The 13,387-nt window shown below is 44.5% G+C and overlaps 1 protein-coding gene across 4 annotated transcripts; it reads left to right on the top strand.

Moving 5' to 3' along the window:
* The first annotated feature begins 714 nt into the window (after positions 1-714).
* LOC136526086 (carbon catabolite repressor protein 4 homolog 1-like) lies at positions 715-10,642 on the top strand. 4 transcript variants are annotated; one of them, XM_066518869.1, is made up of 13 exons: positions 715-936; positions 1,037-1,381; positions 4,112-4,871; positions 8,090-8,176; positions 8,260-8,343; positions 8,411-8,497; positions 8,590-8,676; positions 8,922-8,975; positions 9,051-9,142; positions 9,233-9,347; positions 9,424-9,574; positions 9,717-9,870; positions 10,332-10,642. In XM_066518869.1, exons 2-12 carry the CDS (start codon positions 1,224-1,226, stop codon positions 9,860-9,862), a joined length of 1,821 nt encoding a protein of 606 aa, XP_066374966.1. In that variant the 5' UTR covers positions 715-936; positions 1,037-1,223; the 3' UTR covers positions 9,863-9,870; positions 10,332-10,642. The 4 variants fall into 4 exon arrangements, with proteins under 4 accessions (XP_066374966.1, XP_066374969.1, XP_066374956.1 ...); XM_066518872.1 differs by having other exon boundaries at positions 1,031-1,381; positions 9,720-9,870; XM_066518859.1 differs by having other exon boundaries at positions 1,031-1,381.
* The last annotated feature ends 2,745 nt before the right edge of the window (positions 10,643-13,387 follow it).

Below are 13,387 nucleotides of genomic sequence, written 5' to 3'. Positions count from 1 at the left end.
TTTATAAAGCTTAGTCAAAAGTAAGATAGTGTGACTTATATAGAACTATCACGCTGTTTGGTTGGCTCATTTATTGGTGTGATCCGATCACACTACTAGCTACTTGCGTTGTTTATTGTTTGTTTTAGAGACCATGCAATGGGTTACATCAGATGGTCGGTGAAAAGTGTTCGCGCCCACACTCGGCAATAGACAGCGACCGAAACCAAACAAAATTAGTAATTAATGATCCCCTTTGCATTGCCGCCGTGGAACCCTTCCATTTACATTAACGTTGCTCCCTTCCATTTACGTTAACGTTGCTTTTCTGGAACGAAACAACACCTATAAAGCCAAGTTGTTTAGGATGGAGATACTAGGATCTTAGTTTTGTGCATCTCACATGTCGTCAAGTTAAACCGTGAAAAACTGACATGCTCAACTCTCTGATTAGTTATTTTTTATTGATGAATTAAGTAATTAGGTGTTCAAGTGTTTGGGCTAGCATACCCTCAGAGATGTACTTTTAACACAGAGCAGCCTTAAATAGAAGCATAGAACTTTAGTTTTGTGCATCTTTCGTGTCGTCCAGTTGAGCTGTCAGTCCACACATGGAAAACTTGCTGGTTTTGCCCACTCACAGAAACAGAATACCCTATTTCCGGGTGCCGTCTACCATTTCCCATATCTACAAATACCCAGAGGGCACGGCCCTTGGCAGCGTCACACGGAAAAACCCAAAATTCCAACGCGCACCCACCCCTAAACTGAAACTCCAGAGTCCAAGCGCGACGCGAGCCTAGCACACAGACAGGAAGAGCGAGAGAGAGAACGCAGAGCGCGAGGAAGAGGGAGAGGGAGAGACAGAGAGCAAAACCCAAACCCTAACAATCATTTCCAGGCCCCCGCCCCCGGCGTCTCCAGAACGTTCCAGAACCTTCAAGGAACCATCCACAGGCGAGGCCTCGCTCCCCGCCCCGGATCTCCCATTTCCACCCGGCCGGCGCGGCGGGATCCTGACACTGGTGCTGTCTGCTGGGGTTTCGTGTAGGAGCAGGCGCGAGCGCGGGTGTTTGGATCGGGGGAGGCAACGCTGGCGGCTCGCGGCGGCAGCAGGTGATGGCGGATCCGCCTAGCGGTGGGGGATCTAGGGCTTGCGTCTGCAGGGAGAGACAGGTCGAGGAGGCAGCGGCGGGGCTGGGGCTGGGGCTCGGGACAAGAGAGCAGGGGAGGAGGGAGGGAGGATGCTGAGCGTGGTCCGGGTGCACCTGCCGTCGGAGATCCCGATCGTGGGCTGCGAGATCACGCCCTACGTGCTACTGCGGCAACCCGACGGTGCAGTCTCCACCGACGATGTCCCCGAAACCGCGCCCGCTGATGGCCAGTTCATGCGGTACAGATGGTAAGCAGCTAGTTTTGATTGTAATTTTTCAATCTTTGGTTGTAGGACATGGCATTTCGTCATTTTGGATTGCTTAGTTGTTGTTTGTTTGCTTGTGGTAGTGAATTTTGACCAATTTTAGGGTTTCTTAGCGGATACCTAGATGCTCGAGCAGTTGCTAATCGCATGATGAGAATGCACATTTATTCAACCAATTTGTGCACGTTAGAATTATGAATGTGTGATCACAGCTATTAACCATACAAAAGCTCTCTTAATATTTTGGTAAGGAGTGCAAGTCTAAAATATGCTGCTGCTTGCAGTTTAGATAGGCCACATAGACAGATTTTAAGGTTGGAACATAGTTGGGTACAGAACTAGCTGATACCTGTTTTCAAATGGAACCATAGTTCGTCAGATGTCTTAGATGGGGAGTTGGGGACGGAGAGAAGCTAGTAGGCGTATAATTCGATGAACAATTGACAAACCATTTGATTTAAGGTCTATTTGAATGTTGGAAGCTGAAAATCTGTGGTTAGAAGTTAGAACCATAGACATCTAGATAGGAGTCATCACGGGAATTTTATTTTGCACTGTTCGCCTTTTAATATGTCTTACTTTAATAGTTGGCACATCACTAAATATTGTCTAACTGGCTTGAGGTCATCCAGTTAAATTTTCTATCAGGACCCAATAGTGGAAGCAATTTGCTCCCTTTGTCAGAAGAGTTGGTGTGAATTGAGTTATACATTTTCGCTACTCAAGCACAAGCTTATGGTTCATATGATTCTATAGGGTGGGTTGTTCCTCGAAGTAAACAGACCGTTAACTTGACGAGTTGAACCTCAATTGTGGCAATGCTGGGTCTGGACTTTAATCTTAACCTGTTTCTATTGTGGAGCTTGGTTCTGCAGCAAATACTTTTAGGTTGCGTTTGGATGTAGACATTGAGGCTCTGGAATTGGCATTGGTATTGGATAGCACCAAATGTCGTTGTTTGGATGTCTTAGGTATTGGAATTGGAAATCACCTTCAATGCCAAGAGGTATTGGCTACAACTGCACCCAGTCACCCCCAATACAAAGCCTGCACCCTCCGTATTGGGCGGAATTGGAGATGAGCGCATCCGTGACCGGGGTCGAGCGAGCGGTCACGAAGGCGGGCTCCTCCATGGCCGGTGGTGTCGAGCTCCCCCATGGCTGGCGGGGTCGAGCTCCCCCATGGCCGGGCCGGGGCCGAGCTCCTCCCCATCCGGCGCGAGTGGTCACGGAGGTGGGCTCCTCCATGGCCGGCGGGGTTGAGCTCCCCCATGGCCGGGCCGGGGCTGAGCTCCTCTGTGGTCAAGCTCCTCCCCAACCAGTGCGAGCGGTCATGGAGGTGGGCTCCATGGTCGGCGGGGTTGAGCTCCCCCATGGCTGGCAGGGTCGAGCTCCCCCCTGGCCGGACCGGGGCCGAGCTCCTCCATGGCCGAGATCCTCCCCATCCGACGCGAGCTCCCCTTCTTCCCCATGGCCGGCGGCGCACCTCCCCTTCTTCTTCCCCATGGCTGGTGGCGCACCTCCCCTTCTTCCCCACACCTGCCGGGGCCAGGCCTAGGGCCGTGGTCACCTCCGCCTCCGCGCCCGAGCTCGTCGCTGCTGAGGTCGGGGCCGCCTTCGCGCCTGAGCTCGTCGCAGCCAGGGCCGGGGCCGCCTCTGCCTCCCCCTACGCGCTCGAAGCCGAGGCCGGGGCCGGGGTCACCTCCGCCTCCACCTACGCGTGCCCATGGCTGGGGCCAAGGCCGCCTCCACCTCTGCGCTTGAGGCCGTCGTGCGAGCGGTGGGGATTGGGGAAGAAGATAGTGAATTCCTGGAGGTGTACATCCAAACATGAAATGGTATTTGATGTGTCACTCGATTCCAGCTAGCAAATTCATCTACATCCAAACAACAGATTTGGTATTTAGTTCATTTCCAATACTAGCCTGATTTGGTAATGGTACCAATTCAATTCCAGAGTCTCCAATATCTACATCCAAACGGACCCTAATAGAAAACTACTTAATTTTTTACGACAAGTATTCAATTAATCAAATCATATGCAAGTTTATTATACCGATTCATATCAGTGTGTTCACACTCCAAAGTACGTTTAATATGATATCAATTCTTGAAGCCTACGTATTAACTTGTGTTTCACAGCACTCGAAGCAACAGAAGCGTGCTTTTGCAGTGGATTGGCCAGTGCTAGTTGTATCACACATGCATGCATGCAAATGTGAAAACTAATCCATCCAGCTCGGGTGATGTGGCATGTAAAACAAACACGAGCATGGCACCCAACGCTAGATTAATTCTCGGACGTGTTGTGCGCTGGTGTCTTGGTATCTGAAGTGGCGCTCGGAACGCCTAAAAAAGAGAATTTTTATTAACTTATTATGTATATTTTGATTAAAAAATGGCAGGATCAAAATCAGCTGGTTCTGGTACTATGAATTAAAATAGAATTCATGCACACACACACACTGGCAGTTGAGACATTGCAGTGACTTGAAGCTAACATATTTACACCTTGCCATCTGTGCAATGTTGACCAAAATATTGCATACTCAAGTCCTGACAAACTGGTTTTTGAGCTGATGGTACCAAATTTCAATGAGCTGATACTTGCAACACATCAGCTCCTTAGAGGGCTTCTTGATTTTTCAGGATTTTTTTTTAAGTTTTCTGTATGTCTAATTGTGGTTTTGTTGATTTGGTTTCTTTCTTGAAGGTACCGCATACAGAGTGATCGGAAAGTCCCTATATGCAGTGTGCATCCAATGGAACAAGCAACGATTCAGTGCCTCGGTTGTCTCAAGTCAAAAATACCTGTTGCTAAGAGCTACCACTGTTCAGCTAAATGCTTCTCTGATGCATGGCAGCACCACAAAGTTTTGCATGAACGAGCCAGTAGTGCTCTAAATGAAAATGGGGCTGAAGAAGAGGAGTTATTTGGCAGATTTGGCAGCGGTGGTTCTGGGGTTCTAAGTACTGCTGGATCTGGTTCGTTGTCAAATTTTGGACAAAGCCGTGGTGTTAACAATGGACCTGTGCCTTTGTATCCCTCAGGCACTGATAAAAATTCTGGAGAAACTTGGTTTGAAGTTGGACGCTTGCGAACATATACACCAACTGCTGATGATATTGGGCATGCACTAAAATTTGAGTGTGTAGCTGTGGACTCAGAAAAAAGGTCTCCAATTGGACCTCCGACCTCAATTATGACATCACGTGTAATCCCTGCGCCAACTCCTACCCCTCGTCGCCTTATCCAAGTGAATGGGGATGTTTTAGGTCACTTGGATTTAGACAGCCAAACTTCGTCCTTGGGGACATTCACTGTGTTATCTTACAATATTCTTGCTGATGCATATGCTACAAGTGATGCATATAGTTACTGCCCAACATGGGCACTTACCTGGACTTATAGAAGACAAAATTTGTTGCGTGAAATTATTGGTTATCACGCTGATATCATCTGTCTTCAGGAGGTATCATATTCGAATCTAACCTATCAAATTTATTTTTGCTGGCAACCTTTTTCTCTATTTTCTTGATGGATATGTTTTACTGTGTAAATTAAGAAAGTCTAGAATTATGCAATCCAATGGACGTAAGAGTGGTAACACTATACAATGATGTTTTAGATATCTTGGCAAAGTTGTTGAACTAACTTTTTCTGCTTGTTAAGTTCAGTTTGGTTATGACTTATGATATTTGCCAGCTATTTCGGGTAGCATAACATTCTATGCTTGACTGCTTGTACATTACCAAGAGGTTTCTTAATCTGCTTGCATTTATGTTATGCACTTCGCAATATTGGTCTCTTAGTTTTTTTTGCATGGAGTATAATGCAAAGAAAGTCTAAACCTAACACGTAGTCCCTTCGTTCCAAAAAAGCTGTTTTAGGGTGTGTTTGGTTCGTGGCCGCACCTCGTCGCACCGAGCAGCACATTCCGCGCCACAGTTTCGGGCTTTCGGCAGCCATTTGGTTGGGTGCCGCACTTGCGCCGTGCCGTGGCGTGAGCACAGGGCCGTAGTTCATTTTCTACGCCACACCCTACCAAAAGCGCGGCGAGGAAAATGGCCGCCACAGTCTTGGCGCCGCCCCTGCTGTGGCTTGGCGAGCTTAGGCGCAGGCCAAACAGGCCCTTAGCTTTATCATAAGTCAAACTTGTCTAACTTTGACCAAGTTTATAGAAAAATATATTAGCATCTAAGGTATTCGAATAAATGCACTATCGAAATATATTTAATGGTGTTTCTAATCAATCTAGTTTGTTGTTGTAGATGTTTTTGCATTTTTCTATAAACTTGCTCAAAGCTAGAGAACTAAGAGAAGTTTGACTTAGGACAAAGCTAACAACGACGACAACAACAACAACAAAGCCTTTAAGTCCCAAATAAATTGGGGTAGGCTAGAGTTGAAACCCAGCATAAGCAATCAAGGTTCAGGCATGTGGATAGCTGTCTTCCAAGTACTCCTATCTAAGGCTAAGTCTTTGGGTATATTCCATCCTTTCAAGTCTCCTTTTATTGTCTCGACCCAAGTCAACTTCGGTCTTCCTCTGCCTCTCTTCACGTTACTATCCTGGCTTAGGATTCCATTACGCACCGGTGCCTCTAGAGGTCTCCGTTGGATATGTTCAAACCATCTCAACCGGTGTTGGACAAGCTTTTCTTCAATTGGTGCTACCCCTAATTTATCACGTATATCATCGTTCCGAACTCGATCCCTTCTTGTATGACCGCAAATCCAACGCAACATACGCATTTCCGCGACACTTATCTGTTGAACATGTCGTCTTTTCGTAGGCCAACATTTTGCATCATACAACATAGCAGGTCTAATCGCCGTCCTATAAAACTTGTCTTTTAGCTTCTGTGGTACCCTTTTGTCACATAGAACACCAGATGCTTGCTGCCACTTCATCCACCCTGCTTTGATTCTATGGCTAACATCTTCATCAATATCCCCGTCTCTCTGTAGCATTGATCATAAATATCGAAAGGTATCCTTCCTTGGCACTATTTGACCTTCCAAACTAATATCTTCCTCCTCTCGAGTAGTAGTGCCAAAGTCGCATCTCATATACTCAGTTTTAGTTCTACTGAGTCTAAAACCTTTGGACTCCAAAGTCTCCCGCCATAACTCCAGTTTCTGATTCATTCCTGTCCGGCTTTCATCAACTAGCGCTACATCGTCCGCGAAAAGCATACACCAAGGGATGTCCCCTTGTATGTCCCTTGTGACCTCATCCATCACTAAGGCAAACAAATAAGGGCTCAAAGCTGACCCTTGATGTAGTCCTATCCTAATCGGAAAGTCATCCGTGTCTCCATCACTTGTTCGAACTCTAGTCACAACATTGTTGTACATGTCCTTAATGAGTCCGACGTACTTCGTTGGGACTTTATGTTTGTCCAAAGCCCACCACGTAACATCCCTTGGTATTTTATCATAAGCCTTCTCCAAGTCAATAAAAACCATGTGTATGTCCTTCTTCTCCCTATATCGCTCCATAACTTGTCTGATTAAGAAATTGGCTTCCATGGTTGATCTTTCGGGCATGAAACCAAATTGGTTTATAGAGACCCGCGTTATTGCTCTCAAGTGATGCTCGATAACTCTCTCCCATAGCTTCATAGTATGGCTCATCAACTTAATTCTCCGGTAATTAGTATAACTTTGAATATCCCATTTATTCTTGTAGATCGGTACCAATATACTTCTCCTCCACTCATCAGGCATCTTGTTTGATCGAAAAATATGGTTGAACAGCTTGGTTAGCCATACTATAGCTATGTCCCCGAGGCATCTCCACACCTCGATTGAGATACCATCTGGTCCTATCGCCTTACCTCCTTTTATCCTTTTCAACGCCTCTCTGGCCTTGGATTCTTGGATTCTCCGCACGAAGCGCCTATTGGTGTCATCAAAAGAGTCATCCAACTGAAAGGTTGTGTCCGTATTCTCACCATTGAACAATTTGTCAAAATACTCTTGCCATCGATGTCGGATCTCATCCTCCTTCACCAAGAGATGCTCCCTTTCATCCTTAATGCACTTAATTTGGTTGAAGTCCCTTGTCTTTCTCTCACGAACCCTAGCCATCCTATAAATATCCTTCTCTCCTTCCTTCGTACTCAAACGTTGGTAAAGATCCTCGTACGCTCTACCCTTTGCCACACTTACAGCTCGCTTTACAGTCTTCTTTGCCACCTTGTACTTCTCTATGTTGTCCACACTCCTGTCATGGTACAAGCATCTATAGCACTCTTTCTTCTCCTTAGTAGCCCTTTGGACTAAATGGAAGGGTCAGAAGGCGAAGGAGGTGGACAATACAGGTTTCAAGCTTTGGTACACAGGGACAGTTGCGAATAGAAATAGAGTGGGAGTTTTGATTGATAAGAGCCCAAGAATAGTGTGGTGGGAGTGAGAAGGCAAGGAGATAGGATTATCTTAGTCAAGCTTGTCATTGGTGATATGGTCTTGAACGTAATTAGTGTGTATGCCCCCCAAGTAGGCCTTGACGAGAGTGCTAAGAGACAGTTCTGGGAAGACTTAGATGGCCTGATTAGAGCTGTAAGCTAAAATGACGCAATTTGGATCGAAGCGAGTAATTGGTGGAATCTTTTGTTAAGCTAAATTCAATAATCAATAGTGTCTATGTTCATCAAAACAAGATCTAAATCCTCCTTTTTTTAGGTACAAGTAAACCACTTCGAAGATTTTTTTTCACCTGAGCTTGACAAACATGGATATCAGGCGCTTTACAAGAAAAGGACAACAGAGGTAACTTTGAGTTTCTTTTACTTGGTTAATTTGATTTGGTACCTTTTACTGTCCTGTTTGATACTGCTCCTTTGCTGTCACAGGTGTATTCTGGAAATCCTATGGCCATAGATGGCTGTGCTACTTTTTTCCGCAGAGACAAGTTTTCACATGTTAAAAAATACGAGGTACGATCACTTCTGATTTTGTAGTTATTGGCTGGTTTGCACCAATCTAATTCTTGCACTTGTGTAGGTTGAGTTCAATAAGGCTGCACAGTCTTTAACAGATGCAATTATTCCGGCTGCTCAGAAAAGAGTGGCTTTAAGTCGATTGATTAAAGTAAGAGAAACAATGAAGCATTATTTTATATGTTCCGTCATTAGTTTTATTTATGAGTTTTAATAATGTCCCTTTTTCCATTTCCTTTGAAGGACAACATTGCACTAATTGCGGTGTTAGAAGCCAAATTTGGTAATCATGGAGCTGAAAATCCTGGTAAAAGACAGCTCCTTTGTGTGGTACGTGAATAAAATCTTCTATCTTTTGGCGTGTACAAAGAGCTTGTAAGATGCGTAACATCCTCCTCATGTTGAAAATTGATGTTTACCATTTTTCTCTAGGTTTTGAGGCCTGCTTCTATCATATATTGCTCTTTTTCTTCATCATTTACACCTTTCCCTCACTCTTATTGGCACACTAATAGAATTTTGTTGTCATGAGGGTCTCTAGCCTCATTGTTTTTCTAAACGATTTCAATTTGCAGGCAAATACACATATAAATGTCCATCAAGACCTAAAAGATGTGAAGCTATGGGAGGTCCGTATGACAACATTCGCTAGTTGTCTCTGTTATCTCAATTTTCCAGGATAACAATAACTATGATTTTTACAGGTTCATACGCTCCTAAAAGGATTGGAGAAGATAGCTGTCAGTGCAGACATTCCTATGTTGGTCTGTGGAGATTTCAACTCGACCCCTGGGAGGTGTCTGCATTTGAAAATCATGGCAATATTTATCAGGGTTTTGTTTTTGCTTGTACTATGATTTTCTAAGCACACAATTGTACATTTCAGTTCTCCACATGCGCTTCTTGCAATGGGCAAAGTTGATCAGCATCATCCAGATCTGGCAATAGATCCCCTTGGAATTTTACGCCCTCCAAGCAAGTTGAATCATCAGCTTCCTCTGGTCAGTTAATCTGCCATGGTTTTGATACCCTTTTTGCTCTGGTCATGCTCTGACCAATGGTGCTGCTTGTACATAGGTCAGTGCATACTCTGCATTTACAAGAATGGTAGGTGTTGGCTATGATCTGGAGCACCAGCGGAGAAGGACGGATCCTGCAACAAATGAACCACTCTTCACAAATTGCACAAGAGATTTTACTGGAACTGTTGATTACATATTTTACACAGGTTGGTGCATGGAGCCTCACTCACTGCATGTGTAGCCTGTTATTCTATGTTTGCAACTTCTGTATCTCCATTTTCTTGAATAAGATTATAGGCAGTAATTGTGCTTATTCTTTTCATGATGGCCGTGTTTGTTCTCTTTCAGCAGACTCATTGACCGTGGATTCATTATTGGAACTTTTGGATGAGGAAAGCTTAAGAAAAGACACAGCTCTTCCATCCCCTGAATGGTCATCAGATCACATAGCGCTCTTAGCAGAGTTCCGGTGCAAGCCTAGAATCAGACGGTGACGCATTAGGTATGTTACAAAGGAAATCGCTGCTGTCATATTGCTTATTGGAACTGCATGTTGATTTTTTTTGTTGACATGAATGGTGTTGGATTTTACAATGATTATTTGTGTGTTGGGTTCCCCCCTCATTGCTCCCAATGGTGGGTGTTTAGTCAAGTTTCAATAGTATGTTTGCATATCTGCATTTATGTGACCAGTGCTTGCAATATTCTTTTGCTGCACCAGAAATCATTCCATTGTCGACAGAAGACACTATTTTTGTTGTAGGAGTTCGTCATGCTTTGTTCTTTTGGGTCATGCTTTTGCTTGGGGAAAAATAATGCTGCAAATCATGCCAAATTTGTGCTATGTGCTTAGAATGCTTCATATACAACACTCACCACACAACTCGCGACAACTGTGTTTAAGTCCTTGATTCTGCGGTAACAAATTAACACTGAAATCATCACACTTGTGAATCTTTCCAGGTCTTGTAGAAAAGGTTATTCTCATCATCCTTGGTGGCGGAACACTGTTCCATATGGGAACTTGAGGCAGGGCGGGGACGCGGGCTCTCGGAGAAGCAAAGCAGCCTTAGGAAGCGGCCTCAGGAAGGGGAAGAGGCTTGTAACATTTGATTTTACCCTGTTACATTTGAGCTCAGTGATATTAAGCTGCCCCTGTGTACCATTACTTTCTATAGAAGAAAATACTTGAGAGAAATATTGAAAGGGTTATAAACCCTTTCTTTTTCTTTCATTCACTGTGGTCGCGTTCGAATTACCCTCTTGGTTGTACCCATTCTTGCTGCCTACAAGATGTAGGCGCCCTCAGCTTCCCAAAATTCTGTACCAATGTAATGCCAGTTCCAGTTTTTGTTTTCCATGTTGCTGGTTGCTGGTTCTGGTGCTGGCACTGGCACTGGCACTGGCACTCGTATCTTCCCGACCAGGCATTTTTATAACCGGTGGCAGGCAGGTGGAATGGCCAGGCAAATTGCTCAGGGTTGCATCCAAAGTCCAAACATGCCCTCATTGCCGTTAGATGTGTGATGCCTGAAATCATCTAGCCTCTAGGGTCACGGTGATTAATGATAATATGATATTACTATAACTATCGTGTGTTTTATAGAGGCAATTAAGTTAGGTCATGGTAATAACAATTGACTTAGCAATTATGGTTGCCATGCTTCTACGATGAAAATCTTTTTGGTTTTTAAAGAATAGACGACAAGATTAAGGATGGACTAGTTCTAAGTGTCGTTTGGTGTTAAAAAGACAATTAGAGTAGTTTATGATTTTGTTTTTTCTTTGGTCGTACTATTAAGGAGGTATGGACTAGTAGCTTGACCTAGGTGAATCTAGTAGGTTATGTGTGATGCACACTTATCAAATTTAGCACTAGGTAGCTCAGGAGTAGCCCTAAGATCAATTGGAGCAAACCTCATTCACATATGATTTTGAGTTGAAAGTGAATGGATGGTCAAATGACTAACTGGACGCTAAAGGATGAGTCTGGTCAGTTCATTTGATCAACTGGAGCCGTCTGGTTGCGACCGGACGCTGAGTGAAAAGTGACCGGACGCTGGGTGCCAGAGTCCGATCAACTCCAGAGTGCTGATCGGACGCTGTCAGGATCTGGTTACTCACCAGACGCTGAACAGCAAAGTGACCGGACTCTGGGTGCTAGCGTTCGGTCAATATCAGTAAGGTTCCAGACAGCAATTTTCATGACCGGACAGTGCTGACCGGACGCAGGTCAGAGTCCGATCACAACTTAACGGCTCTGTGGCAAGGATAACTAGCCAGAGCGTCCGGTCACCCCGCAGAGTGCTGACTCAACTTCCTAACGGTTCGTTTTGAATGAGGGGATATAAATACTTCCTCTATTCATCTAAGGGATGTCTCTTTCTCATTTTTTTCATCTGAGAAACACCCTTGAGAGTGCTAAGGAGAGCAATAACCTAGTGAGGTGATTGAGAATTGAGAATCCAAGATTAAGGTCTTATTAGTGCAAGGAGAGTAGCAAGTGTGCATCCACCCTTCTCATTAGGCTTGTTGTGGTCAAGTGAGAGTTTTTGCTTGTTACTCTTGGTGATCACCATCACCTAGATGGCTTGGTGGTGATCGGGAGTTTGATGATCATCTGGTGAAGCTTGTGGATGGCCCAACTCAAGTTGTGAGCGGTTGTGGACGATTCACCGCGACGGAGTGTCGAAGAATTAACCCGTAGAGAGCACTTGATCATTGCGCGGATCAAGGGGGAGCTACACCTTTGCGCGGGTGCTCCAATGAGGACTAGTGGGGAGTGGCGACTCTCTGATACCTCGGCAAAACATTGTCGCGTTCCTTCTCCTCTCTTTACTTTAAGCATTTACATTTAAGCAATTTATTTTTTGTCTTTACATTCTTAGAATTATCATGCTAGAGTAGGATTGTAGCTTGGGTGCTAAACTTTTGTTCGGTACATCAATAGAATCACATTCCTAGGCAAAGGATTGAAGTGAGCTAAGTGTATGGTTTAATTATTGTAAAGAATTTTAGAATTAGCCCAATTCACTCTCTCTTAGACATCTTGATCCTTTCGATAATTTGTTTTTGTTTACTTGAATGGAATCTGGCCGTACGGCTGTTGGCTCCGTGACACCTCTTGTTACGAGTTGGTCACTGGTCCGAACCTGTCCTCTGCCCAAGAGCCGATGCTCGAGCGTACGCACGTACAGCTCGGCTCCTTGGTTTCTTCGACCAAACTGGCACCAAACACGTTGGACATTAACGCAAAGTTCAGATGTCGATGTCGGACGTGCTGGTAACCTCTACTAAACGGCACGATAAATCAGAAGAGGCATCTTGACCTGAGCCTTCGTAGCTGCAGCCTGAAGGCACGTCAAAAGTCAAACATGTGGCGCGTCAGATAATTTCCAGACGTTTGACCGCATGCAAGTCTCTCGGTGCCACTGACGCCGTGGGTCCCAGCTTGCGTGGACCATGACAACGTAACCGTCGGCGCCGCCGGTTCTTTGGTTATCAATGCCTAAAGTACTCGGGCAAGTTTTGCTTTTTTCGCCTTTTTGCAGGAGTTCATTTGAATACGTGGTTCAACTCCAACTTGTCACTCCTCACTTGGCGGGATCAAATTGCTTTTGCCCGTTCCTCTTATCAGCAAGCTCCTCCGAAGCTAGACATAGCACTATCAGAAAATTAAATAATTATTTAGTTTTTCTGGTAACATAATGATCAGCTTAACAGTTCGTTAACTATTTAGCTTTTTTGGTAACACAATGGCAAGCTTTCATTGACAATTCCTTCTATACAACATATATTTATGTCCAAAATAAAACATAGTATACCATACCTCCAACGGACAAGTCTCAATGGAAAATTAATAGAGCTATATGCACTGATAGAATCATGTCACATAATAGTATAAAGCTAATGCTAAAAAAACAGTATAAAGCTCTATCACGACACATAGAGCAAACATAAATGACATATTGATAAAGTACTAGATAATGTTGCATCTATCCGATTAAGGAAGCAATTAC

This window comes from Miscanthus floridulus, chromosome 2, assembly GCF_019320115.1.
Source record: "Miscanthus floridulus cultivar M001 chromosome 2, ASM1932011v1, whole genome shotgun sequence".
Classification (NCBI taxonomy): Eukaryota; Viridiplantae; Streptophyta; class Magnoliopsida; order Poales; family Poaceae; genus Miscanthus; species Miscanthus floridulus.
Note: the sequence above shows the minus strand (reverse complement) of the source record. Positions and strands in the feature narration are given on the sequence as shown.

What these genes read in the sequence shown, in the direction of transcription:
- LOC136526086 (XM_066518869.1), top strand. Translation starts at nt 1,224, where the DNA reads ATGCTGAGCGTGGTCCGGGTGCACCTGCCGTCGGAGATCCCGATCGTG. An exon ending in AAGATGTGAAGCTATGGGAG is followed by an intron (nt 8,976 to 9,050) that starts GTCCGTATGACA and finishes TGATTTTTACAG; the next exon opens with GTTCATACGCTCCTAAAAGG. An exon ending in TGAATCATCAGCTTCCTCTG is followed by an intron (nt 9,348 to 9,423) that starts GTCAGTTAATCT and finishes GCTTGTACATAG; the next exon opens with GTCAGTGCATACTCTGCATT.